The sequence below is a fragment of the Mustela nigripes genome, chromosome 12, assembly GCF_022355385.1.
Source record: "Mustela nigripes isolate SB6536 chromosome 12, MUSNIG.SB6536, whole genome shotgun sequence".
NCBI classification, from domain to species: Eukaryota; Metazoa; Chordata; class Mammalia; order Carnivora; family Mustelidae; genus Mustela; species Mustela nigripes.
Genome location: NC_081568.1, coordinates 72,127,317 through 72,154,769, shown reverse-complemented (window position 1 = coordinate 72,154,769; position 27,453 = coordinate 72,127,317). Strand labels below are relative to the sequence as shown.

The 27,453-nt window shown below is 53.1% G+C and overlaps 1 protein-coding gene across 8 annotated transcripts in view; it reads right to left on the bottom strand.

The window, feature by feature from the left end:
- Nucleotides 1-27,453, bottom strand: part of JADE2 (jade family PHD finger 2) — a 53,743-nt gene that overhangs the window by 19,094 nt on the left and 7,196 nt on the right. For all 8 annotated transcript variants that reach the window (XM_059417594.1, XM_059417593.1, XM_059417592.1 and 5 more), the window contains 8 exons: nucleotides 24,107-24,164; nucleotides 21,818-21,906; nucleotides 10,148-10,305; nucleotides 5,481-5,641; nucleotides 4,589-4,800; nucleotides 3,293-3,460; nucleotides 1,614-1,730; nucleotides 196-660 (listed from right to left, as the gene is read on the bottom strand). In XM_059417594.1, the coding sequence (XP_059273577.1) occupies nucleotides 196-660; nucleotides 1,614-1,730; nucleotides 3,293-3,460; nucleotides 4,589-4,800; nucleotides 5,481-5,641; nucleotides 10,148-10,305; nucleotides 21,818-21,906; nucleotides 24,107-24,164 (1,428 nt within the window). The remainder of the gene's footprint in view (nucleotides 1-195; nucleotides 661-1,613; nucleotides 1,731-3,292; nucleotides 3,461-4,588; nucleotides 4,801-5,480; nucleotides 5,642-10,147; nucleotides 10,306-21,817; nucleotides 21,907-24,106; nucleotides 24,165-27,453) is intronic.

Sequence of the window (27,453 nt, the reverse complement as noted above, 5' to 3'; positions counted from 1 at the left end):
TCCCCTCTTCTGCCCCGCAGCAGACAGCCCCGCCCCGTTACAGAACCGGAGGTCCTCAGCCCCTCGGCCAGAGCACACCGTCTGAGTCCTGGAGAGCCGTGGCTGCTGCAAGGCAGAGTGCACGGGGCGGAAAGGTTCCCAGGACATCCATTGGGTAGGCAGGCTGGCCAGCGGGCCAGAGCCGGGGCCACTCACCCTCTCCAAGTCCTGCCTCAGGTGTGTGAAGAGCTTGAGGCGGCGGTAGAGGACATCCTGCTCCTGCTGGGCCAGGTTGTCCACCTCGTCGGTCTTGGGGGTCAGTAGCGGCTGGTTGGCGTTGGCTTTCCTCTTCAGCTTCCAGTACTGGTAGATGAAGTCCACCAGCGCCTCAGCCAGCTCCAGCCGCTCAGCCACCTCGGCGGGCTCCACCAGCTCGTAGAAGTCTTCCTCCAGTTGCTGCAGCCGCTGTTTGCGCACGGTCACCTTCTCCAGGTCCTCGCCAGCCGGGCTAGGCTCTGCGGGGTCGGAAGTGGGCTCCCCCCTGGGGCCCCCGTCACTGTGCTCCTGGCAGAACGACTTGAATTTGACCTCGTCGTTGTCTGCTAAGATAGTCCGCATTTCCAGGCCATGGTCAAAGGCGCATGTGACGTGGAACGCTGTGACGCAGGAAGGCATGGAACACTGGAGGGAGAGGAGGGCAAGTGTGAGGCACAAGGGGAGCCCTGAGAGGAAGGAAGAGGTTCCTGAGAATCCAGGCTCCTGGCGAGATCTGACCTAAAGTGGCACGGACGCCCAACATCCTGTGGATATGGAAGGAGCTCCGGTAAATGGGAAGGGGGAGTTCTAGGGGAGCCTGAAATGGGGTTCAGCACCATACCTATTCCGGGGAAATGGACAGTCAGGTGATCAGACAATCCTTGAGGATAAGCTGCATGACTGTGTGGGTAAAACGACTTTGGAACAAGAGGAATTAGGAGAAAGAGGCTGGGGGATGGTCGGTCACTGCCTCCCTTCCACAGCATGAACTGAGATGGAGGGTTGTGCGTCTTTGTCCTCTGGGAAGAGGGGCTGGAAGTGGGCCCCTTCCTTCTCTCTTGCCGAGGCAGCTGGGGCCAACTCAGGGTCTGCTACTCTCCCCTAGCCTTGGAAGATGGTTGTGGGCCACTCATAAAATGTTTCAGCAATACCCCACCCAACTATTAATGAACCTTTATGTTGCAAGCACAAGTCATTTTGAAAGTCTTAAAAATGGGTGGAAGTACATCTAGTGTCTGCAATGACAACTGTTGCTAGGAAAATGAGGACAAAAAATGAACCCCCATTTTCCAACCCCAAAACCAGCAGCATCACATCATCTGGGAACTTGCTGGAAAAGCAAATTCTCAGGCCATTCCAGATCCACTGAATCAGGACCCCGGGGGACAGGCCCAGCAAGCCTGTCTTAACAAGCCCCTCAGATAAAACTGATGCATGCCAGAATTTGGGACCCCCTGCTATGGACAGACTGTCATAGCCTGGCCCTGCATGGGGAGAGCCTGTTAGCTCACCTGGAGGAGGAGTGTTTCCTGCCCCTCCCACGTGTTACATTTGATGTCAGAAGTCCCTGGACAGCCACGGGGTGAAGGACCTCGTACCTGGATGCAGGTGCCCGTGCACTCCTTGCAAAGGTTGCAGGACAGAGCCCAGCGGCTGGCGGGGATATGTGAGATCTTGGTGATGGGCTCCATCTTCTCTGGGCACCCAATGCTGACCTGGGCAAGAGACAGGGAGCTGCATCAGGCCTCTCCTCCCCAGCTCAACTCTAGTGATCCCCCAGAAGGGAGTTATCTGCCAAAACCAGGCAGTGGGCACACAGGGCAGTGCGACAGCCCGAATCCCAAGCTGACCAGGAAGTAAGTAAACTAGTGTCTGCTCACCTGTGACTGGTCTTAAGTTGTTTGTGACCATGTTTGAGAGTACACATCAGTCCGTGTAGCTGAGTGTGTGTATGTGCCCGTGGCGGTGTGGGCCTTGAGGCAGGGAGGCTGCAGAACGTGTGTGTGTGTGTGTGTGTGTGAGTGTGCGCATGCGTGTGCATGTGCGCATGCAGATGCACACACAGGTGAGTATATGCAGCATGCCCGTGTCTTCTGTATGTCACCCCTTCCGTACTAGCACCTTTGGAGTTCTTATTAGAACATGTGTTTATTTAGTTTACATTTCTGGGCAGCAACTAAGGCCTCAAGGCAGCATCTCTTCTCCTCCAGGGCTTTCCTGGGCACTGGGGATATGCCTTTGTTTAGTCCTGCCTATCCCTCCTACTGGGACAAGCCAACAACCATTATCTAACTCTCCTGGGCACAGCCCACCCCTCAGCCCCAGTGAATCCATCTGCCTCCCCACTGTCCATGCCTAAGACGGCAGAAGGGCCCCTGTCCAGAGGTCCTGAACCACAGGGCCCCCGTGGTGAGGAAGAGCTCTTGCTAGTTCTGTCTCTGTAACGCCCAGCCCAGGGCACACTCAGAGGTAGTCCCAGCTTTGAAGAGCTGCTCTGGGAGCAAGATACCACTGTCAGCACAACCACGATCACGACAGAAGCCTAGTGGGGGTCGCTGTAAGAGCCTTCAGACTGAAGCCCAAGAAGGGAAAGGGCCCCTGCTGAAAGGGCCACCTGGCTTGCTTGCCGGCACAGGCAGCAACGGAGGGGGGCCATATTCCAAGTTGGGGCACACAGCAGGGTTGGGGCAGAAACTCTGGTGAATTTCAGCATTTCCTATTTCAAATAAAACAGGATGGCCTTCCAGGGGCTCAGTGCTCTGGTGACTCACTAAGTCACAGTGGGCCTGGCCTGTCACCCACGGTCCCCCACCACCTAGACTCAGACCCAGGCCAACTCCTCCATCTGAGCCACAGCCATGGTAGCAGGACCACCATCCACTTCTAATTAGCTCTCTGCCTGACTACCTGATTTCCTTTTAGGTCAGCTGGCTTATTTTTGTTTTAAGCAAGGAGCCTGATGTTGGTTGGAACCACTGCCTGGATTTCGAGGGACCCACAACACACTTTCCCCTCGGCTCTGCTGCCTGACTTCTGCTCGGCTCTCAGACCTACCCCCTGGGTATCCCAGGCTCACAATCTCACCTAAGCATGGAAACCACCACCTGAGCTCTACCCAAGTCCACAGGCAAAGCTCTCTATGGGTTGCTGCCCCAGTTCTTCTCAGGTGCTACATGAGACACCCCTTTTTACAGAAGCCTGCTTCTTTCTCAGTGCTCTGCTCCCGTAGTTCTATGCTCCACTTCCCCAGGGCCACCCCCCGCCCCGATCTGCCCACCTCAGGAATCCACAGCGCGCAGCTGACGTGCACCCACTTGGTCCCGCTTCTGGTGGGCTTCAAGGCTCCTCCTCGCTTGGGGCAGAGCAGGCACTTTGGCTGGACACCCAGGGCACATGTCCGGCACAGCCAGCTGCCCGTGGGCACCTTGAGGATCCCATAGCATGCCTGGGAAGAGAGCAAGGTGGTCACCATCTACATCTGGTGGGGAGTCAGCTGCAAACAGCCCCTGGCCAGCCCATGTGAGGAGCTACAGAACCCCACTGCTAGCAGGCTCTGGCAAGGAGGCCTCTGGACGGATTCTAAGGCCAAGACTCCAGTCCTCCGCAGAAGGGCTCAGTTCTGCCCTCTGTTGGGAGGAAAGTCATCTTGGTCAGATGTTCCTAGTAAGTGTTGGACTTCAGAAGCGTCCATGAGCTCCTAGAAGTTGGACACAAATTTGGGTTTGTATGCTGCCTGAGGACAAGGCCCTGAGCATTCTTCTCTGTTCAGAGATTTGTGAAAGGGGCTCCTTCTAGTCATGCCTAGGGCTTATGAACCTATGAGCTACTATGTATAAGGGACATGAATGAATGAGGGGTCCACTGCCTCTGAGCTCCCCAGGAGCTCTTCCAGCAGCAATGGCTAAGGAGTAGTGTGTGTTCAAGTCAGAGCTAGAGTGGGTCCACTAGGTTCCAGTCAAGTCTTCTGCAAGTAAGGCTCAGAGATGCCTAAAACCTGCGAGGTTTGGGCTCAAGATGAAGAGGGAGAGCACGTCTGGCAACACACCTGGTTTGTAAGATCAGCAGTGGTAAATACTTTTAGCCTGTACTATACTGTTTAAGCAAAGAACTCCTAGGAATAACTGAATCCTCCCAACACTAATTTTTACTTAGAGTTGAGGAAGTAGAGGCCCAGAGAGATTAAGATATTACCCAAGGTCACAGAGATTATAAAGGGCAAGGCCACAATTTGCAATCAGGCAGCCTAGCTCCAGGCTTTGCTTTCCATCACCGCACTGTGCAGCCTTTTCCTCAGTTCAGGTCGGAGGGGAGGAGCAGGGGGTCAGGGAGTTCAGTGCGGATAGATGGAGCGAGGGGCCCCCAGGAAAAGGATGTAAAGACCACTCAGCGGGTATTTACTCAAGTCTGGGGACAGCGCTGAGCCCTGGGGCACTCACTCCATCACCTTCCTCCTCCCTCGTCCTGCTTTCTGAGGGCCTGCAGCTGTGGGGCTATGGCATCCCTCTAGCAAGGACCAGGATGACCAGCTGCCAGCAGCAGGCGAGGATGGGGGTGGGGCAGAGGGGCTGCCCACCTGGTGCACGCAAACGTTGCATTTGTCACAGAAGACCATCTCGTTGCCATCTTCACCCTCCGGAGAACGGCACACGTCACAGACAACGTCTTCATCATACTCGATGCCCAGCCCCTCCTGAGTCTCGATGGCCCGTACCATATTCTGGTGGCACAGGGTCTCCAGCTCCTCTAGCACTCGCTCCAGTGTCAGCTCGTCCAGCTCTGGCCTCTCTGTGAGGACAGCAGGGGACGGTGTTAAGAGCCTGGGTTGTCAGGACAGGTGTATGGAGGGGGCTCCACTTGTCCGCTGTATGACCTGGGAAAATGCATCCACTGTCATGGGCCTCAGTGCCATCATCTGGAAACGGGATGGGCTGGACTGTTCAATATCACACACCCCTGGCGGCTGGTCCTGCTCTTCTGACTTTAGACAGCCAGCTTGTGACCACACATGTGTACATGTGGACAACATGGAAGGATCTTTGGGATGCAGCTGCATGCATGGGCAATCCACTGCCTGAGCTGCATATATGGGCTGGGCGGGGGACCATCCTAGGACATATTGGTGGGCTCCAGCCAGGAGGGCCCTACTAACTGACCCCACACCCCATCTGTCATCCTAGCCTCACTTATGTGCTCACTTAATCTCTGCGTAACAGGCTTATCAATAACCTCAAGAACTCTGCAAATGACAGGTCATTATTGTTCTCACCTGACAGCTATAGCACATGAGGCACAGAGACCCCAAACAAGTTCTCTGATCAGTAATGTGGTAGTGACTTTCTTTCATATCCATGCAGCGCCAAAGCCTCGTGGTGGGCACTGCCCTTCTGAGGGTGAGAATGCTGCCATTTAAAGAAAACTCTGCCTGGCCTGCCCCAATCCCGCTCTCAGCCTGGCAGGTCACCTACCCATCTCCTTGAGCTCCGAGTTGATGAGCTCCAGCCAGTAGGCATCAATCTCGTCCAGGTCATAGCGGCTACCCCCAGGCCAATCAGGCTGGGAGCCCTCGCCAAGTTCAGAGCAGCTAGGGGACACCTGGGTAGGGGGGCCTTCCAGCGGCGGGAGGATCCTAGGAAATCAAGAGAGGGTAACATGAGGGGAGGGACCCTCAGCCTGCCACCCTCACTGGGTCTGGGGACCTCCAGTGAGTTGGCCAGCCCAGCTGAGGAGCTGGTGGGCAAGTGAAGTGTGAGACTTTGAGGTCACCTCCTAATACTACCTTGTCCTGCCTGCCCACCTGCAGAGACTCCAAGGACTATGGGTAAGCAGGAGAGGAGACCAAAGGACAGAATGTGGACTGGGAGTGGGTGCTGACCCACTGTCCTGCACATCCGTAAACATCCATCCTGCCCATAGCACACCTCTCCTGGTCCTCTCATGAGGGCATCTGGGCTCAGTTAAAGCTCCATGACCTAGAACTGCCTTGCCTGGGGCTATCCAACAGGCAGTCCATGTGCTCTTCTGGGCAATGCTCTGTGCCAGGCACTTTGGGAGAAGTGGGGTCGAGTCAGTAAGGCTTCAGGTCCTTTAGCATATACCCCTCAAGGCTAGGTGGGAGGCCAGGGATTGTCCTCACATCTCCACAAGGGGACGTGAGGCTAGGCCTCCTCTAGAGTGAGAAGGGGCCTTATCTGGGGGGTACAGTATTGCAGGGCAGGATGGCCCTCTCTACAGAAAAGGTCTCCCTCCCCAGATACAATGCAACCTGGGCCGTAAGTCTCTCACAGTGGTGCCTCCACCCTTAGTGCAAGATGGAGGCCTCCTCCCCTGGACAGAAAGATATGCCTACTACATTCCCAGGACCACACTCCAGCGTGGCCCTCCCTTGGGCCACGCCTCTCCCTGAGGCAGATGGGAAGGGTCCTAGCTGCAGAATGTGGACTCAAAGTCCTGATCCGCTATTTTCTTTTAAGTAAACCCTAGCCCCAATGTGGGGCTCGACCTTGGACCCCAAGATAAGAGTCACAGGCTCTACCAACTGAGCCTGCCAGGCACCCCTTGACCTACCACTCTGTGCGATCTGGGCAAGCTGCTTAACTTCTCTGGGCCCAGTGACCTCATCCAAAAAAATAACCTAGCAGTAACAGTACTTACCTTCTATGGCTGGCAGGGGTTAAATGGACGGATATGTGTAAAGCTCTGAGAACAGTGCCTGGCACACAGCAAGCCCTACAGGTGCTTGAGTGCGTATTTTAAGTCCTCTGGATATCACTTTCCTCCTTCTGAAATGGAATAGGAGGGCTTTTTGCCTTGGGAGGGCCCAGTTTCCCCTCTTGGCTCAGCTGTGTGCTGCCCCTGAGTTCCCGATGCCAGTTCAAAATGCCAGCTCTTCCCACCCCCCACCGGTTGCCATGGTTATCGCTGCGGAGCCTGGTTTCCATCTGGCCAGCCCTGCCAGGGCTGAGAGGCCCCTCACTTGCCCAAGAGGCCTCCTGGGGTCGAAGGCAGGGCTGCCAGGGGCTGGGACTCAATGCAGACTGGGGAGGAGAAGGCAGGGTGGCAGAGACGTGGCTGAGCTGTGGGGAGGACTCCTGGGCTCCAGGAGTTGGCACGTGTCAGCCAGAGGGGCAGAAAGGATGGAGGAGAAAGGGAGGCAAGAACAGCCTGCAGACCAGGAGGGGAGGGTCGGAGGAGGCTGAGGGGCGCAAGGAGCAAGGGAAAGTGCTTGGCTCCACCCTGTCCCACGTGGGAGGCCCAGATGAAGGAAGCCTCAGGTAACCACTAATGGTGTGACTTCCCCAATCCTCCTGAAAGACACATCATTCCAAATGGATGCAGTACCGATATTCTCAGTCCTACAAAGTCCCCTGAGGGTCTTATTGGAATTAATATATTCTTTTAAAAACATAGATTACTTTTGTCTTGACTCTGCTTTGTTTGTGCCCCCCAGAGCAGGCTCAGTCAGGTTTTGGATCTGAGCTTTGCCTCATGACCTACTGGCCTCACGCTACGACCTGTGTGGTCACTCAGCTGCCACCTGGCCAGACCCCTGGATCCAAGATCATGTTCCTTTCTTTCTCGAAGAATCTAGGGTTCAGGGGCTCACGTCAGAGAAGGCATTTTCTGTCCTTCCTGGGGCCCTCAGCTTCCTCTGTGACACCTCTTTGGCTCTGGCAGAAGGTCTCTTCCCAGGCATGGGCTTATCTGACCCCAGGCTAAGGACACCATCTCAGCTCTAGCCGGCAGGACAGAGGTCAGCTGCAGGAAGTGGATGGCTGGGCTGGGACCTGGGGGAGGGTGTCTACTCCAAAAAGAGGACACCTGTACCAGAGGCTGGCTTTGCCCTGGGTGGAGTCTTCTGGCCACAGAGAGGGAGCAGCAGAGGCCATCACTCAGTTCGCGATCAGGGGGTGAGACAGGTTCTCATTACCCGGAGAAATTTCAGACCATGAGGTAGGCAGACCTGCCCCAGGGCCAGGAAAGACTGGATTAAAAGGGGGGAGATGGAACGCGCTGGGGTAGCAGCAGGGGAAAGGCAGCCAGAGCCAGTATGCCAGTGTGACTGGGGCACAGGTTCTCTCTGGGCCTCACGGGGGCAACCCGGGGCTTGTAATTTCCTGGCCCAGCCCCCGAGGCCCTGGCGGTCACGCAGGGAATTCCCCAGAAGAATTTCCCAGCTTCCTCATCTATCAAATCAGGGCAGTAAGATGTACTTTTAGAGCTGGTATGATAATTAACTGAGAAGATGAACGTAATAGGCTCAACCCAGCAGATTCTCAAGAAGAGCGGCTGTAACAATTCTGCCTGTGCTGGCAGCTGCAGTGGCTTCTAGATAAGGGCCTTTCAGTGGGAGGTCCACAAGAAGACGGAGGGACTGGGCTGGAGGGAGACAGGGGAGCCTTCTCCTCGAGAACAGCCTGCCCTGCTCCAATCTGTCCTCTTCAGAGAGCACGGACAGGCCTGGCTCCTGTCAGCTTAGAGGCGCAGTGCATACCCAGGGAATGCACCTCCTTGAGCCAGAGCTGCCTGAACACGTGCTCTGTTCTTGTTGTCAACAGATAAGGCATTGAGCTGGCAGGCAGAAGCCATGCTACTGGTGTGGAAGCATTTGCAATTAATTACCCAGGCCACTGGATGTTTCTGGAACCACCTGACACTGACGTCAAGGAGGGAGAACAGACAGCTGGGCCAAGCCTCATCAGGAGGCACCTCTCTCCCCAGCTGCTGGCCTGCCCCGCCCCTTTGCTGCCTGGGTCCCTGCCATGTGTATTCTCCTGCAGTCCCCATCACACCATTAGGCAGCTACTATTATTAGCCCCACTTTACAGAGGAGGAAACTGGTTCAAATAGGTTAATAACAGTTCCTTAGTCTGGTGAAATGAAGGTGTGAAACTGGCTAGGAGCTTAAGCCCTGTTTCTGGCCCCAGGTAGGGGATGTGGAGAATCCACTCCCTCTAGAAAACTCCACATGTTCTCCCTTCTAGAGAAGCCTAGAGCTCCCCTGATTCTCAGAGAGCCTGACACCAAGCGCTGGCAGGCACTCAGACCTTAGAAGCCACAGCATGAGCTCTGCCCAGCACCCAGTCCTCACAATGCACCTAGGCAGGGTACAGAGTCTGATTTATCCCTGTAATCCTGTGCCCAGCACAGACCTGGCACCAGCTGGGCACTGAGGGTCTGTGAGCCACTCTAGGTGTGGCTGCCAGCAAGCAATGGTGCCAATGTCAAGGGCGATGAAGGCTGCACTCTTTCTCTCAGACCTGGTCAAATGGGCCTAAGAGAGAGCCACCGGGCTGCTAGTGTGCTGGTGGGCCGGGGAGGCCAGGGCATCAGGTCCCTTGGCCCAGAGACAAGATTTAGGGGGTTTTCCAGGGTGCAGAGAGTAGCACTTGTCTGTCTTCTGTCACTGGAGGAAGGGCCACGGCCAAGACACACCAGGGGTCTCTCCGATCCACAAGACCAGAATCTACAAAGCCTAGAGAGGATACCCACTGACCCAGCCCTGACCCAGCCCTGACCCAGCGCTGTTGGGGAATCCTCTTGAGGATGGTCATAGCCAGAGCTTCCTGAGCATCTGCTGTGTGCCAGCATAAATCTCCCTCCCACTCACAACTCCTTAAAAAGGTTTAAGAAGTCAATAGCACAGCTTAGCCCTGTCTGAGAGACTATTTAGACCCCTGGAAACTTCCCTGATGAGATCCGCTCATGGGACTCAACTTGGATTGACATCAAGCTAATCCATGGCCAGTTTCTACCCAGCACTGGTATGTGCCAGGCCCTGGGCCAAGTGTCTCCCATGCGTCACTGTCCTGTCATCCCGACCACCATACAAAGTAAGAGGTATTGTTACTGCTCCCATTTCACAGACAAGGAAACTGAGGCCCAGGGAGATTACATTTCTGGCCCAAGGTCACAGTGAATGGAAATGGCAATTTGAACCCAAGCCATCTGGCTCCAGAGCTGAGCCCGAGCCCAAGCCCAGGCCCTTGCCTCAAAGGGAGACTACTAGTATTTCTGGAATTTTTCAGTGGTTGAGGAGACCAAAGCATCTAAGACAGACTAGAGACAGGCCACAAAGGTCCCTTGCCCCAGCCTCTTCTGTCTAGGGCTCCCTGGCATGGGCTGTCTGGCTTACCTCACTACGGGCTCTGGAATGGCCTCTGCCCCAGCGGGCACCTGCACACCCTTCTCCCATTCCTGTCGCCATGGGTCCGCTAGGATGTAGTAGTCATCCGGGCTGAGCTGGCAGGAGTCTGGGATCTTCATGGCTGTGATCAAGTCTGTCCGGAAGACCTGTCAGGAGGAGGGGAGGAAAGAGTGCCTCAGGGGGGTCTGCTCTGCAGCCAGGGCAGGAAGAGGCAAAGGCAGCTCAGGTGGGCTTTCCGCCCGCTTACTTCAGAGTAAGAAGCCAACATGAAGGCAATCATGACAATGACACATCTTCTCTGAACTCAGCCCAGGGCTCTGTACACAGGAGATGTTTGGTAAATGTGGAACTGAATTCACCTGTGTTCTGATATGTTAAAGGACAGAGTTTGAATGACGGCTGGCAGTGGACTTCAGAGGGAAGGGGAAACACTTAAGGGCAAAACCAGACAGTAGAAAGGCTTCTGTGAAGGCATTACTGCCATTAAAGGACTGCCTCCTGGGGGCCTTTCTATAGAAGGTTTAGAATTATGTTCCTATTGCCAACAGAGGCTGGAGGGGAGGTGCGAAGGAGTGCAGGGCACCAACGCCAGGCAAGGGAAAGGCCAGGACCTTATGTCGACAGCTGAGGGAGAGGCCAGCCCCCGGCAGAGCTTATAGATGGGTGAGGGTCTCCAGTGTCCCTTAGGAACAAGGACAGCATGTTCCCTGCTCAGCCGGGGCAACACAGGGCCATGCTCTGTGTGTGAGAGTCAGAGGTGGATAGGGCTGCATTTTTTCTCAGTCAAGCCCATCCAGATCTTCTCAGAGCCAGGCCATGAATGTCCGCACCCTCCTGCTCAGTGTTCTTCCAGGCAACGGCTCATTCAAGAGGAAGTTGCTCTTCCCAGTGTTGTCTGTCCCCAACCATCCCCTCCGCCTTCCTACCCCAGAACAATCTGCAAGCCCAGACCAACTGCCACCAATGCCCTCTCTCCCCAATGCCTGACCTCACTGTGGCCTCCACAAAAGGCTGCCTCAGGTCTCAGTGACAGCTCCAGATCACCCAACGAGAAGGACTAGTTAAGAAACCACTTCCAAGAGCACTGCAGGCCGCAGACGAAACTTCAACAAACCTCCCCGTCCCCAGAAAAACCAGCTTCACTGGCCTTCCAGAGGCTCATGACCAAGCCGTTCCATGCTAACCTCTGCCTACCAGGGGCCCAACTCACTGGTTGTGGGTATCTGCCTCCTTTGAATCGAGGGCCACGACAAGGAGAAAACAACCGAAATGGGCGCACCAAGGGGACTCAAGGCAGCATCTTGCAGAAATCTAATTAACATTTGCATCTGGCTAGAGAGGGCCCCGGCTTGGAAAAGGTCAAGTTTCCTGAAGACTCTATTTGCCAATATAATTTAATTGTTAAGACTAACACCCTAACATTTAATTAGGGTGCCAGTGTGAAAAAATTAAAATGAGATTACGATTAAATACTAATTAAGCAGAAGATGAAATGCGGCGAAGATCTCACAGCCCTGATAATTTGCATATCTTATTAGCAAGCAGTGAAGACGGCTGATACAAGAACACAAACTCAGGCAGTGGGTGCTTCCGTGCTGTTCTTCCCAAGTCCCCGTCTCCTGGCTTGGGCCTTCCCTAGGTGACGCCTCTGCCGAGCCCGGCAGGACTGGGGCTGGGTTATTTCCTTCTGGAGCCAGGATGGGGCCTGATGGGGTAAACTGAACCCACAGGGGACACATCACAGCCTTCGAGTTCTCTGATCCTGGTAAACCAAGTGGGGTCCAGGCCAAAACCCTGTCGCTCTGATGCCACAGGGAGCCTCCCACCTGGGACAGCTCATCATCTCGGCCCAGAAATCAACCCTTCACTACTGTCACTAAGCGCTCCTCCAGAGACTCACGGGTAAGTCTAAAAGCTATTGTTCTTCCCTCATCCTGGCTGACATATAAGCACCATCTTCTTTAGGATTCCTTTCCCAATCACCCTGACTCCGGGAGTGCCCAGCGTCCCACAGAGCCACTTTCACTCTGTCAACCTACCTTGCTTCCCAGCACTTACATCCCAACAATTAACTGGTATTCTTCTGTTGTTATTTATTTATTTATTTTTTGCCACCTCCCCCCATCTCCCTTACGGTAATCCTGCTGTCTGCTCTGTTCTCAGTGCTTGGCATGATGATTGCCACATAGTAGGTGCTTAGAAAATAGGGGCTGAGTAAGGAAATGAATGAATGAAAGGGCCTCTCTGGTAAATTACCCGAGGGGGTCTGCGGCCCTCAGCTGGCTCCTCCACAGTGCTCCACGGTGCTTTCTAAAACCCCATCAACAAGGTAAGGTACCTCAAGGATATACGTAGAGCTGAAGTCCCCAAGCAAGGGGACCCAACTAGAGCAATTCTCAGCCTCTGGTCTGCAGGGCTCGAAGGACCAGTGCCCTACCAAAGTTGGAGTCTTTTTTTTTTTTTTAAAGATTTTATTTATTTATTTGACAGAGATCACAAGTAGGCAGAGAGGCAGGCAGAGAGAGAAAGGAAGGGAAGCAGGCCCCCTGCTGAGCAGAGAGCCTGATGAGGGGCTCAATCCCAGGACCCTGAGATCATGACCTGAGCCGAAGGCAGCGGCCTAACCCACTGAGCCACCCAGGCACCCCCAAAGTTGGAATCTTAAAGACCAGAATGCCAAGCCTCACAAGCAGGTGGCCCTGAGCTAGGAACAGGCATGATGTTGAGAACTCAGCAAGACAGAAGGGATTCCAAGCTCAACTGGGTCAGATTCAGTAAGGAGAGGGAAGGAGAGAGGGGGGAGGTAGGGAGGGAGGGAAGGAAAGAGAGGAGGTGAGGAAGACAGAGGGAAAGAGGGAAGGAGGGAGGGAGAGAAAGAGAGAGAGAGAGAGAAAGAGTCTAGCCCCAAGAGAGGTGCACGTTTCATCCTGGTCACTCAGGGATCAGGTGTCAGACTGGACACAGGTGGCCCTTTTGGGCAGGGGACTGATGGAAGTGCAGGAAGGGGAGCATTGTCATAATGGCAGCAGCCAACAGGTGAAGAGCACTGTGGGATATGGTAGCAGTGTAAGGGATATTCTGGAATTAATTTAATAGTGGTCCCTACACCACCTCTGTGAGGCCAGTGCTGCCATCCATCAATGCCTATTCTGGGACTTTAACCTGAGATTAGTTAAATAACCTATACCAGGTCCTACATGGTAGAAGTGGCAAAGGATCCCCGACCACAAACTCTGAGGCCAGCCAGCATTCCCCCACAACCCCCTTGCCCCCTTTGGCCACGTGCTCAATGCCCCTAAGGAGCCAAATCAGCTTCCCCAAAGGCTGAAAAATGCAAATCAGATGGTGGCTTTTGCAAATTCCACACCCTGCCCTTGGGTGGCTTTCCACTGTCTTCCCTCAGGCTGAGCTGCAGGGCCAACCAGCCCCTGTGGCCACACAGATACACATAGTCTGTGGAGCACTTTTTACCCTTGGCACAGAGAAGCACCCTGCTGGGATGTTCTTCTCTCTTACCAAAGTGGTGCCGGCCTATTATATCTTGGAGTTCTCGGTCCCATCCACATCTGCTCTGGAAAACCTTCCCCAATCCCAGGCTGGGTTCTGGGCTTCCTCTGACCTCCCACAGCCCCTGTATTGGAATTACCATGTAGCCCCCACAAGAGTTGGTGAGCTCAGTGAGGTCTGGCCAGGCCACAGGCTGGAGCCCAACAGTGTACATGGGGCCTAGCCCCTGAGAGGTGCTAAACAAAGGCTGAATGGCTCAAGAGCTTTCCACGGACCGGAAGCCACCTTCTTGGGTTGCTGCCCAAGGTTACGTACAGCTGGGCAGTTGGGTCCTCTGCACCTTCCAAAGGAGTCTCTGTACATTTATACACAACCTGTCCATAAATACGGCAACCCAACTGCCACCCAAACATCCTTTTTGTTCCAAATGACCAGAGGTTAAGCTTGAAAAAAACTCAATTATTCTCCCCAAATGCCTCTGAATTATTTATGAAAACTAAATAAAGAATAAAACAGACACTGATGAACCAGAGGCCTTGCCAGGGCCAGAAAGTTAGAAGGTGGAAAACAAGTAATTTTCCAAGAACGTGTATGTTTACTATTTTTTCTCTCTTATGGCAGAAAATGACAAATTGTCTTTAAAGGTCTGCTGCCTAGCAACCACATTCTGCTGGGGCTGCTTGGGAGATGTTAATTGTAGCTTCTTCAAACAGTATGAAGAACATCTAAAGGTCTAAAACTCAAAGGTAATAACCAATCTGAGTGCTGGGGAGCCAGAGCAGCTCTGGAGGAAGCACTCGACCCTGTTCTGCCCAGACGCAGGGATACATGCACGGCCCTGACCTCCAGTTCCTCTTCCTGAGACTGAAGACGACAACCACGAACAGTCTGGTTTTCCACACCTATTTCCCCAGGAAGAACCCAGAACAGGCTCTACCAGAAACTAAAAGTGGAGGCTGACATGACCTCTAAAAGCAAAGACAACAACCACAGGCAACTTTCCCTGGGTCGTTCTTATACATGATCACGAGATTAGTGGATGTCATTTGAACATCTCATCCTGGGACCTTGGTCTCTGCTTCTTTTTCTCAAGGGTGAATTATTGTATCAGGGTGTATTTCAGATCGAGAGACACCAAGAGGAAGTTCAGTTATATAAGGAATGGCTCTGCCACTTATCATTAATTACAAAGTAGGATTATTTGTGTAATTATTTGTTGGATGTCCATCTCCTCCAGTAATTCAGCTGAGAGAAGCAGAGGCTGCATGTGTCCTGATTATCACTGGACCGGTCTGTGGCACCATTCCCGCCATGCAGCAGGTGTTCAAGAAATGCTGTACAGCGAATAAATGAATGAACCCCAGGATTTGTCTGAAGTGGAACTAAACTCTGAAACTTCCTATCCTGCCTGGTATGCAGGGGACTGGCTCCAAAGATTATTCCAGGTGACTTTAGGAACTGGTCTTGGTCACTGTCCCAAAGTCAATGAAAATAGCTTTGGCCAAGATGGCCTCTCCTTGACCATTGTCAAGGAGTCCCAATATAAAGCTAGGAGTGGCACCTTCCCCCAAATCTTCCAAAGGATGTTTGGGGGTATGTCCTAAAAGAGCCAAATGAAATTACTACTGAATACCTCATTTTAAATCCCAATTGCTTTTTTTCTGAGCACTTCATCTCATTAGAAACAACAGCTAAGGGGCACCTGGGTGCCTCAGTGGGTTAAGTCTTTGCCTTTGGCTCAGGTCCTGATCTCACAGTCCTGGGATGGAGTCCTGCATTAGGCTCTCTGCTCAGCGGGGAGCCTACTTCCCCCACTCTCTATCTGCCTGCCTCTCTGCCTACTTGTGATCTCTCTGTCAAATAAATCAATAAAATCTTTTTTTTTTAAATAAATAAAATCTTTTATTAAAAAAACAGCTAATTTTGAAAAGTAACTGTCCTATTAAATCAGGTGCCATTCTAAATGTTTTACGTATATATAATATACATGTATCTCTACATATAATGCCAACTGATCCATATCACCTCCATTTTACAGATAGAGAAACTGAGACTCAAAGTAAACCACTATTTGAGGTCTGCACTATATTTTAACTGCTGCAATATTACTGCCTGGGAGCCAGCCAGGTATTTCTTCTTTTACAAAGTCTCTCCTGGGGGAGGGGTGTGTGGGTGGCTCAGTCGTTAAGCATCTGCCTTCTTCTCAAGTCATGATCCCAGGGTCCTGGGACTGAGGTCTAAGTCAGGCTCCCTGCAGATAGGAGGGAGCCTGTCCCTCCCCTACTCATGCACGCATGCTCTCTCTCAAATAAAAAAATAAAATCTTAAAAACAAAACAAAACAAAAAAAGCCTCCTGGGCTGGAATCTGATACAAAGAGTATCTCAGCTAGGGGTGCCTGGTTGGCACAATCAGCTAAGCTTCCGACTACTGGTTTCACCTCAGGTCATGATCTCAGGGTTATGAGATCAAGCCCTGTATTGGGCTCTGCTCAGCACTGAGCCTGCTTAGGATTCTCTTTTCCTCTCTTCTCCCCTCCACCCTCCCCTGCTGGCTCTCTCAAATAAATAAATAAATCTTAGAAAGAAAAAAAAGAGAGTATCTCAGCCAAGAGCAAACTTACTTTAAATTAGTCATAAAACACCAGAGAAGGACTCTGAACACAGCCACCCTCTGCCCAGCCCCATTCAAGCTACCACTAGGCTAATTTGGTCAGACTTCTTCATCTCTCAAACACATACCCTCTTTCTCTTTCACAAGGATAACAGCACTTCCTGCTCTTTAAAAGAATTTATTACACACATTTCTTTTGCAAGACAAGCCCCAGAGGCCAGGAGGACTTTCCAGCTGGCGAGAGCAGCACTGGTTCTAACTATACTGGAAGTGGATTCTGCTCCCCACTCCAGAGGAAGGCAGCAGGAGTCTAAGAAAGCAGGCACTTGGCCCAGTGGAAGGGCTCCCCCTCACCGCCTGCCTGCATGCCCCACGGGGTGGCAGAGGAACTGTTGACTAGAAACATGGCTTGAAACCACAGGGCAAGCATAAAACCTTTCTGGATTTCTCGTATTTTATCTTTATTTTTTAAAATTAATTTATTTTAAAAAAAAGATGTTATTTATTTATTTGACAGAGAGAAAGAGATCACAAGTAGGCAGAGAGGTGGGGGTCGGGGAAGCAGGCTCCCTGCTGAGCAAAGAGCCTGATGCAGGCGGGGCTGGATCCCAGGACCCTGAGATCATGACCTGAACTGAAGGCAGCGGCTTAACCCACTGAGCCACCCAGGTGCCCCTTGTATTTTATCTTTAAAGTTTGTCGGCATTTTGCCTTTTACTGTAACATATGCCATCACTGTTTTAATAAAAAATGTTATTTCAAACATCTGGATAGCACCTGTGCTCCTCTAGGAAGGCATCTTCTTTACCCTGTGGTTTTGCACCCCAACACATTCTGGCCACCCATGCCGGTACCCAGGGTAGAAGGATCCCATTTTTTAAAAGCAACAGGTCAAGCCATTAAGCTGCATCCTTGCTGCCTTTTCTGGGGGGGGGAACTTAGAAACTTTCATGGACCCTGAGTCTAGGGGACACCCCAGTGGTGACAGAGACTGTGCATTCACAAGGATCATCTTTTTCTCTGAGGCCCTGTCCCCAAGGGCAAGAAACGGAGTATGGTAAAGGGCCCCTGTGGAAACTGCAGAGAGCCCTATTCTCTCATCTAGGGGGTTACCAATTTGTCACCAAGGCCTACAAAGGAAAAGGACAGATGCATCCCAACTCCTATCCCACCCCATTCTGGGACCATCGAGACTTTGATCCCAGGGAGGCTGCACCTCCACTCACTTCCTCCACCTTTGGGATCCACAAGCCTCAGGGAAGGACAGCTACTTCTACTGAACAGAGAGGCCATGGCAGGGCTCTACAGATGATGACCTGGAGGCTCAGGGACGAACAGTCAGAGTTCCTCAGTGGCAAAGCTGGCCGCACCTCTCCTAACAGACGCTTTCCTGTTTAGCACCTGCATCCTACTACCAAAGGACCAGCTCCCTGGAGACAGCACCTGCATTTTCTGCATCTCCCCCATCCTCTCCCCGCTGGCACCCAGCTGGGCCTGTCAGGTGCCCTCACATGCTTGCTGAGCTTAATCACTATCAGTAGCTCTTGGGTCCTGAAGACCCGGGTCCCTGCCCATTGGCTGATTTTTGGGGGCTCAGACTTCCTGAAAACCCTGCTCAGGGGAAACCCCCACCGCTCGGCCTGTCCTTCCGTCTGCCTCTTTGCACCAGGCCTGAGAAAGACACAGCCTCAAACAGCAGCTTCCAACCTACGGGGCCAGCCTCAGGTCTTCTCCTGAACTGTCCTTCATACCAAGGCCAGGCCGATGGTTTGGCAGAAAACTGTCAGTCCCTTGGCCACTGTTGGTGAGGGAGGGATCAGCAGGTGGACCCCACTCACCCACATTCCCTGCCTTTGCTTAGGTCACTGAACCAGGTTGGAAGGCCTCCCCTTTTTCCTTCGGCTTCAGGGTCCTTCCAGGGAGGATCAAGACAGGAACTCCCATCTTGGCAAATTAAGGAGAAAGGTCTGTGGCAGTAGTTCTCAAACCTGGTTTCCAACAAAAGGGCTTTGAGAAAAGTACAGAGACCTGGGGTCCCCACTCTAGACCATTTAAGTCAGAGCTTCTGGGGATGAGGTAGGATGGGGGCCTGGTATTAGTATTTAAAAGAATAGCCTTCATGATTCCATCAGATTCGCAGAGTTAGGACCCACGAAGTGGTAAGCACCAATAATGGTTATGCGATCTGGTCAGACAAGCCAAGCCAGAAACCCAAGGCCATAGCATGGTTTATAACTAGTACCCCCTTCCCAGGACAGGCTAAGCCCTTCCCTTCCTTCAGGGCTGGCCTGCTGATTTAAGCCCTAAGGGACACATCTCAGCTTTGTTGGGATCCTATAGGCAGGCAGAGCAGAGGAAGGGAGCAGCCTGTGTCCTTGGGGTCAACTATACCTTTGTCCTCTACTGCCAAAGGGGATCCTGCAGCCGACTTCAGACTTGGTACACTTCCACCGAAAACCCATTTTCCCAGGAACCCCTGGGCCTGTCCCTTCAGCTCCAGTACTGAGGCCTGTATTCCCCCACCCCTTCTTTCACTCTGGCCAGGGAGGCCACTGACTGGTTAAAGACCAGAAGGGAAGCTGGGCCTCCAGGCCTCAGCCCTGTCCAGGGTCCTGACTCCTGGTCAGAGCACTTTTTTCCAGCCCTGCAGCACCTTACTCTGGTATAGAGAGAACCCCTAGATTTATACCTTCAGGAGCACTGAGAAGGGCGGCCCCTGGCAGGTCATCACAGGGGCAGCCGCTGGTCTGGCGTAGACCCAAGCCCAGCCCTTACTGTGGCTTTTGGCTTCACTATGTGCTGGTGCTGCTGCTAAGCTAAGAACTCCTAGTTATCAAAATCCCCATGCCATCACTGTCCACACTGAGAAATGAAGAGACAAAGGGAACCATGGGCTCCCCACCAGGGACAGGCCTGCACCATGCACATCAATTTACAAGTATTCTGGCTGGGATCTTGGGTCAGACTGGAAACACACTGTATGACCAGCCTGAGAGCCACCCCACAGGTATATTACTGCAGGGGACTGGACAAATGGGACTCCCAAATCCCCTTCCACCAAGGTGACCAAAGCTCTCTCCCCTTAGGCCCTACAGACTATCAAGGGACTCCTCTTCAACCCCCTCACAGAAAGAGAGGGAACAGCCCAGCGAGGAGATTTAGCGCAAACATTATCTGCCGCCAAATCCTTGCTTTTCATCTCTGCCTTCTCATGAGCCAAATAATTTGGAAGCTTTCATTGATGGTTTCCTCTCGGCCCCACGATCACTTGGAATTTATGCCGGCTATGGTTCAGCCTCCTCACTTAGGGGACGAGGGAAACCTCACAGGCTGCACTCCAGCCTGCTGTGGGAGGAAAAACTTGTCCTTGGCCACAGTTCAAGGCAGGGAGGGCTTCCTCAGCCCTCCTGGAGCCCAAGACTTGAGGGCGGATGTCTTCAGTCAGGCCTCAGAGCTGCTTGCAGAGGCCCTGGGGCTCAAACCCAGGGCTATACAGTCCCCAGCAGAGCTGGGCATCGGCACCCCTACAAAGATGTGATTCTATTTTTAGGTGGAGAAAGGTTCAAAGGCTCTGTGCTGGAAAACCCAAGAGGGAGGGGAATTTTTAGCCTCATGCAAATCACTCTTTCCCCTCAGCCTTCACTGACACCTGTTTCCTCCCAGCCCCTGGCCTATCCAGGGTACAGATGGCAGCCCTGCCCTTGGGATCGCTACCTTGAGAAATGGCCCCACCTCCTGCTGGTGCTTGGAGAAAGCAGGGCAGGCAGAGTTGGGGGAACCAGCCATCCCCAGCAGCTCCCCAGAACTACCCACTCTTCTCCAATCTGAATAGCCACAGTGGGCAGGGGCAGGTTGAATTCTGAGACAGGTTCCTCATCTCCAAAAAGGGCAGAGAATTCCTGCCTCCTAAGTATAGGAAAGGAACATAAAGTGGCTATTGTTTTACTAATGCAACTATAGTAACTGGGGAGGCCCAGTGGCTCTAAGTTGGGGGTAAGAGGGCAGGAGGGGAGTGAGGGTAGAGGAGAAGAGAGGTGGTCCCAGAGGCTCCCAGAGTCCTACAGCACACTCTGCCTCGTGCATTCCAGTGCCCCTGAGCACATCCATCTACCCACTGAGCAGGGCTGATACAAGAGGGCGCTAAGAACTTCAAAACAGTATCCCTCATGCCCACCTAATTCTCAGCTTTCATCCCAGTCCTTACTGCATTCCCAGAGGCATCTCTTTCCACCTTTACCCCTCTCCCATGGGGCCAAAGGAGGGCACTAGGTTGGGGGACGGGGATGGGAGGCATCAGGTCCCAATCCGCACCCTACACACACAAAAAAGAGAATCCTAGGGTAGGCCAGCTCGAGGAGTTTTTTTTCCAAATGCAAGGTTCTGTGGAAGATGCCCCCCCTATCCGCAAGGGACAGGTTAACTACCGCTGCTCAGGACTGCCCCCGAAGCCATGATTGCTTCTGCAGTTAGTGGGGAGCGGGGCTCCAGGCTCAGAACAAAGATACCTCCCCGACTCCACTTCAAGGGCTATGCACCAAGACTCTGGGCCTTCCCACCCTTGGTAATGTTGGCCTCAAGAGCTTCAGGTCTTCGCTACACAACCCTGGGATCCTCAATTTCCTCATTGTAACAGATGCACTGAGAAGGATCAAAAAAGTGAAATGTCCAGCCCAGCTCCTGGCTATGCTGTAGGGCCAGATTCAAACCCCATTCCTGGGGGCTCAATGCACTTGCACCTGCATCTGTGCAAAGGGCCTCTTCTGTGCCCTGTGCAATGCACTGAGGACCTGAGAGAGTGTGACGTGGTCCTAGGATGTGATTTTTCAGGGGCCACAAGAAGCAGGATCATGATGTCCATTCATGTCCAACACCACCCACCTCCGGTGCTCTTTTTCACAGCTCGAGAAGGCAGGCATACCTACCTCTACCTGCCATAAGCAACATCCCAGGCCCAAGTACGGAAGGCTTGGGATGCAGATGCATGGGACTCGGGCAGAAAGAGCAGATAACTTAATTGGATGATCCTGAGGACCCCAGCCCTCACCCCCATATCAGCACCTCGTGGTGCCCTTGGCTTATCCTCCGGAACATTTCAAATCTGACTGCTTCCTCTTCTACTGCCACTACTTGGCTGTCAGCCACCATGGCTTCTCTCCTGGACAGCTGCAGAGCAGTCCTCCCGGCTCCCACCCCTGCCCACATTTTCCTTTCTCTTCGTAGCAGCCAGTGGGGCCTTTTGTGAACACGTCAGACTCGGTCATTACCCTGCTTATGATCCTTGAAAGGCCTCTACTCTCACTCAGCTCAACTGGAACATCTTTACAACAACCTACACGGCTACTGCTGGCACATGTACCCCCTTCTCCCATTCATGGCACTTAGCAACACTGGCCTGGCTCTGCAGGGCTTCTTCTCTCTGGGGGGAAGGCTCCCCCCACCTCACATCTGCAGCGTTCCCTCCCTCACTCTCCACGGCAGTCCGCTCCTGTCACTTCCCCACCACTGCTTCCTCTTTGTCCAGACACTCATCACTACCCACCTCTGAGGGCTTCTTTTCGTTCTGCCGGGGCCAGCCCGACTTGGTGCTGCTGGGCAGTTTGGAGCATCGTGAAGCAGATGTAGCGTGACCTGCAGAGAGAGCATAGCCCATTAGGGGCCCCTGGAAGGCCAGGGACACCACCCACCCACCCACCCACCCACCACCTACCCCTGACCAAGGACAGGAAGCTTGTAAGGAAGGCTCTGACTTGCATGTTCAGGAAGTGGAAACCTCTGTGAGACCCTGTCCCTGCTCTGGACCTCTCCAAGGACGCGTGGGGACGTGAGTGCTTCCTCCGCTCACCAAGCATAGGGGCTTAGGAAATAAAAGGCAGTGACCCAAACTCAGGATTAGCTTATTCTGTGATCCATTACAGGTCTCTTGCCCTCTCTGATCCTCTGCTTATTCCTTGGGGAAGGAGGCCATCTGTGGCCATGCTTCATTCCTGCCCTAGGTGGGGATAACTGGAGACACTATCTTATCTGGGATGATGCCCAGTGGATACGCAGAGGCACGAAAGGCCAGTAGGAAGAATGCTGCTCTAAAGTAAACCATGGGGTGCCTGAGTGGCTCAATGGGTTAAAGCCTCTGCCTTCGGCTTGGGTCATGATTCCAGGGTCCTGGGATTGAGCCCCACATCGGGCTCTCTGCTCAACAGGGAGCCTGCTTCCTCCTCTCTCTCTGCCTGCCTCTCTGCCTACTTGTGATTTCTGTCTGTCAAATAAATAAATAAAATCTTAAAAAAAATAAAAATAAAAATAAAGTAAACCCATTTGCTAGCTTGTCACCCTGGGCAAATGACTTAACCTTAACTTAACTTAACAAAAAGCTGTGAGAATTCAGGGACGCCACGCCTCTTAAGGCTTAGCAGAGTCCCCGGCCCAGAGCCTGGCTCGATAAACATGAGATATTACCACTAGAGTCCGAGGCCCTTGCTGGACCGCAGGACTACAGCCTTTATCCCGTGGGTCGAAGGGGCAGCAGCCATGGGTGGGTGCATGAGTGGGGGGCTGGTGGGAAGGGAGTAAGCCACAGTCCAGCCCAACTCTACTGCAGCTGCCCGGACCCCCACTCCTGCAGGTGCCTGGCCCTCAGGGGTTCCCGTGCCTGACTGAAGTCAGAAGCAAAGGATGCGGTTCTTCTTGGCTCTGCTGAGACAAGCCACAGCCAATGTGGTTGCGGCCACAGAGGGCGGGACGCTGTGATCTCCTGCCACAGGGAGGAAGGGCTGGCCAGGTTAGACACCAGAGCCGAGCTGAGCAAACAGATTCTAAAGGGCAGTGAATGAGACCTGGAGGTAGGGAAGGGGCTGGGACTGACTGGCCATCTTGGTGTCTGTCCTCAGGATCTTGGGGGGCTATCCCCAGCTGCTCAGCACATTCGTGAACAAACTGAGGTGCAGAGCTGCAGGGCTCCAGGCCCAGCCTCCCTGGCAATGAGCTCAGCCTCTTCCTCTGTGTGGGTTCCCACCAGGCTGCAGGGAGTTGGCAGTGTACCTCTCCTACGTAGGGTACAACAGAACTCCTTACTGGACCAGCTCATGCAGGGCAGGTTCCTAAGGCATCTGGGAAGAGCGGCCTTCTGGTATCAGAGAAAAGCTCCCACCTTCTGCAAACCTCCCTTATCTCCCCCCACATTTGAGAAGGGGCTCCCTAAGCCTCTTTTCTCCTCGACCATCCCTGTGACCCCCAACCCCAAGTCATCCAGCTGCCACACAGCCCATACACAAGTCTACCTCTCAGATTCTCCTGCCAAGATCCCTTGTTAATTCCGTTGACAAACATTTACTGAACACCTATTATGTACCTGCTCTAACTGGGGACACAGCAATGAGCCAGACATGACCCCGCTTATCAAGGAGCTTACTGCTAATTAAGAAATGATACTTCTATCAGGTAATTATAATAAAACTTAACAGATTTTCTGTCTGTTGTGCAGAGACTTTCAACAGGGTCCTGATCTAACATTAAGGGCCAGAGGGAGAGGGATGTGCTCCTAGCAGCCAGGAGCAGCAAATGCAAAGAAATAGAGGGGAGATGATCTTTTCCAACCAGAGAAAAACACGTGGGACTGAGACCCAGGGGGTAGAGGGGAGTAGGGTGAAGAAGACAGCAAGGGTCTAGAGGCCACACATATGTACGACTTTCTCAGTACTAAGTACAAGGACCTGGCCTGATTAACACTTTCATCAACACTGAGACAATGGGGCAGCCTCCCCCCATTTGGGCCTGGGGGCCTGATAATTACTCAAATGCTTTCCTTGTAGGAGCCCCAAATGGAAGGCCTTACTGTCAGTGGTGTCAGAGTTGTCGCTGCTGATGGAGTATTTTCGCCTCTTCTCTTCCATCTGCAACAAAAGGCAGGCTCCATTATACTTATAGGAGGCTTGGGGAATCCTCAGATTCTCAGAAAACTGCCCAATAACCTACCTCCCCATACTCACCCTGCTGCAGTTAAGAACAAGAACAAGGCCCTCTTGCCCTAGCCTTCTCCCAGCCAGCCTCACCCTCTCTCCCAAGCCACCCACAGGAGCCCTGGGAGTGGGACAGAGGGCTGCATCTCCCACCTCCCGAGTCCAGAGCCCCAAGATGAGCAGGAGTCCAGCCAAAGACGACAGAAGGAGGGCAAGGGAGTCAGTGGCCCCAGAACAATGATTAGGGCCTGCTCAGCCCTAGCTTCCACTCAAGGCAACTCAGGTGGTCCAGAGAATCCACTCCCACCCCAGAGGAGATGCAGGAAGGGGAAACAAGACTGATTCTTCCAGAGGGACCATGCCACCTGAGTTTAGAGACAAGCCAGCTCAGATAGCACTGAAGGCACATTCTGAGGGTGGTGGCCAGAGGAGTGTGGAAAGGACATAGGAGGAGGGACACTCCAAGCTGGGTTCCTGAAACACGCCCGGCCCAGGGGGATTGGTCCTAGGCTGGGCTACCCTCCTTCAAGCGATGTCCTTCCCCAGATAAGAACATTAACCACCTTTATCTCAACTACAGGATTTTACTTCAAGGTAGGATGAGCAGCTCCCCATACTGAACTCCTTCCTCTTAACAACACTGGCTCGGCTCATGATCCTAACACCCCCGGAAGCTCCGAGCCATTGGCTTCCCTGACTACCGAGGCACCGGGCCTTGTCCAACTCTAACTGGCTGAACTGGGATTTGAATCCATGTGGTCTTATGCCTGAGCCCACACTGAGAGCTGCCTTTTGTGCCAGGGTCAGCTCTTGCCTGTGGGGAACGCTTTCCCACCCACTATTTCCTTGGATCCCACAGAGTCCAGGGTGGCAGGGCTTGCTTTTGTCTCTTCTTGGAGGGGAGCAACCCAAGGGGCTTGTTCACCTGCCCTGTGTCTCACAGCTAGTCAGTAGCTGAGTCCTAATGTGAGAACAGATCTGGGATTCAGAACCCATAGCATTTTCCAATCACTTTCCTGTTCGTCTGGAACCTGGGCCACCTCACTGCCCGAAGCAAAGGGCAAGGAGCCAGTGTCAGTCAAGAGAAGTCCTGCTGCTCAGTCTAGCTGCCGGCCAACCGGGGTCCCCACCGGTCCCCATGGGGCGCCTGTCACTGCCACCCACTCCAACAAGTCTGTTTGTGCCGAGCCCTGGGTTTCCCATTATATCCCGGTGACCCTGCAGAGACAAGGGAACATCAGCTCTTTAAGGTGGGGCATGACCATCCAGACCTCTAGGCCAACCAGGACCCTCCGCCTCAGACCTGACCTCAGCCAAGACATTCTCCCCACTCCAGTGTCCCCTAACAGCAGGATTAGGATGATAGAAAGATTCCCTTGGGCAGCTCCACAGGGGCAGGCAGAGCCTGAGGCTACCAGCGGCATAAGTGCCAGGGATGTAAATTCCTCAACACTGTGACAGAAAGAGGAGGATGCCTTGGTACACAGGGACCTCATGAAACCCTAAGAGCAGACCCTCTATGCCAGTGGGCATGATGGCTGCTTCCCTTTTGCAGATGAGGAAAAGGAAGCACAGAGGTTAAATGACTTGCTCAAGATCACAGTGCTTATAAGAAGTTTATCTGGTTCAGGAGCACCTGCTCTTCACCTTCAGACTTCTCTGCCTCCGTGCAACAGAGTACAAGCAGTCCCATGGCCCAGGTTGTGGATTGAATGGGACAATAATGCTCTGCTACCCACAGCTTCCATCCTTACTCTCCTCCGGCATCTGAGTGTGACAAAGATGACTTTGACAGGGCCCTGAGCCTAGCCTGCCTCTTACCAGCCCAGCACTCTCACAGGTGGGGGCAGCAGCAGGATATGTGCTATGACCGCCTCTACTTTTCTTTCTTGCAATCCTGCCCGTGGATCCCAGGTGCTTCCACTTCCAGGCCCACATCTCCCAAAGAAGAAAAGAAACTCTGGGTTTGGGTTATTGAATTCAAATTCTAACTCTACTCCTCTACAGACCTGGGTTCTTGGGAAAGATGTGCCTCCCAGACGACAAGGATTCCATCTGGATTTTCACATAAGTCTCCTGAACTTCCAATGTTGGCAATTGTTTCAGAATTTTAAAAAACACTTTGAGAGGGCCAAACTAAACACATCTATGGGCCAGAATCGGCTGGTGAGAATAAATGAGAGCAGCGTTGAGCCCTGAGCGCAGTGGCTGGCTCTCCACATAGGTGCTAGTCATTCTGTGATAATCTGGGGCCAGGTGAGAAGTCCTCTGAGCCACACCCCCTCACCCAGGGGCACCTACACTGTAAGTCAGACCAGCTGGGACAGGACCCTCTGACGGCCAATGCCCTTCTGGTAATGTTGTTTCCTGCTGCCCAGGGACCTGTCACAGTGACTTGCAGCATGCAGACCTGTACCCCACCCTCAGCCCTGTCCAACCTGCCCTCTGTGAAAACACCCTAGAGTTCTCTGGGATAGGGTGTTATTAAGGGAGCAGATTGTGTGTGGCTTAATTGGAATAATAACTAGGCTTCAGAGGGAAGTTACTGTTTTGTGAGTGAAGCTTATTTCCTTTGAACCAGGTCTGTTCCAAAGGCCTCCCTGCCTCAGGTGAGCCTCCACTGTAAGTGGCTAATGAAGTGCCAAAGGAGGCCTGGGCTCTCCCATGGGACAGTCCTTTGTCCCTGGAACCCCCATTCCAACACAGCTAGGAGACAGGGAGGACTCCTTCACCAAAGCCAAAATCCAGGCCAGGCGGGTGGGTGCTGACACTTGGGTTTTGGCCTCTAGTTTCCTCTCTCCACTAGCTCCTCCAACCTGTCCCAAAGCAAGGTCTGCTCTGGGAGAACACCCTACTGTCCTAAGGCACTTACTTGTGGGGGCTTTTGAAGCCCTACCTATAAAGGAGAGTCTAGGAGAGCAAGGGTCCCTTTTTCCTCCCCTTGGCACCTCCCACACCATCCCCAGCACAGAGACACAGAGACACAGAGACACAGCTCTCCTCTGAGCATGGTGTCCTAGGGATCCTTCAATGCAGCAGCCCCACGGCCTCTCTGCAATCTCTGCCCCACAGCCAACCCCTGACAAGTCCAGTGGGCTCTCCCTCCAGAACTTACGCTGAATGCATCCATTTGTCCTGCCTGTCTACTGCTACCAACCTGGCCCGAACCAGTCCCATCTCTTGCCTGGACTTTGCATGCATTTCCTAGCTCCCGCTATCGCTC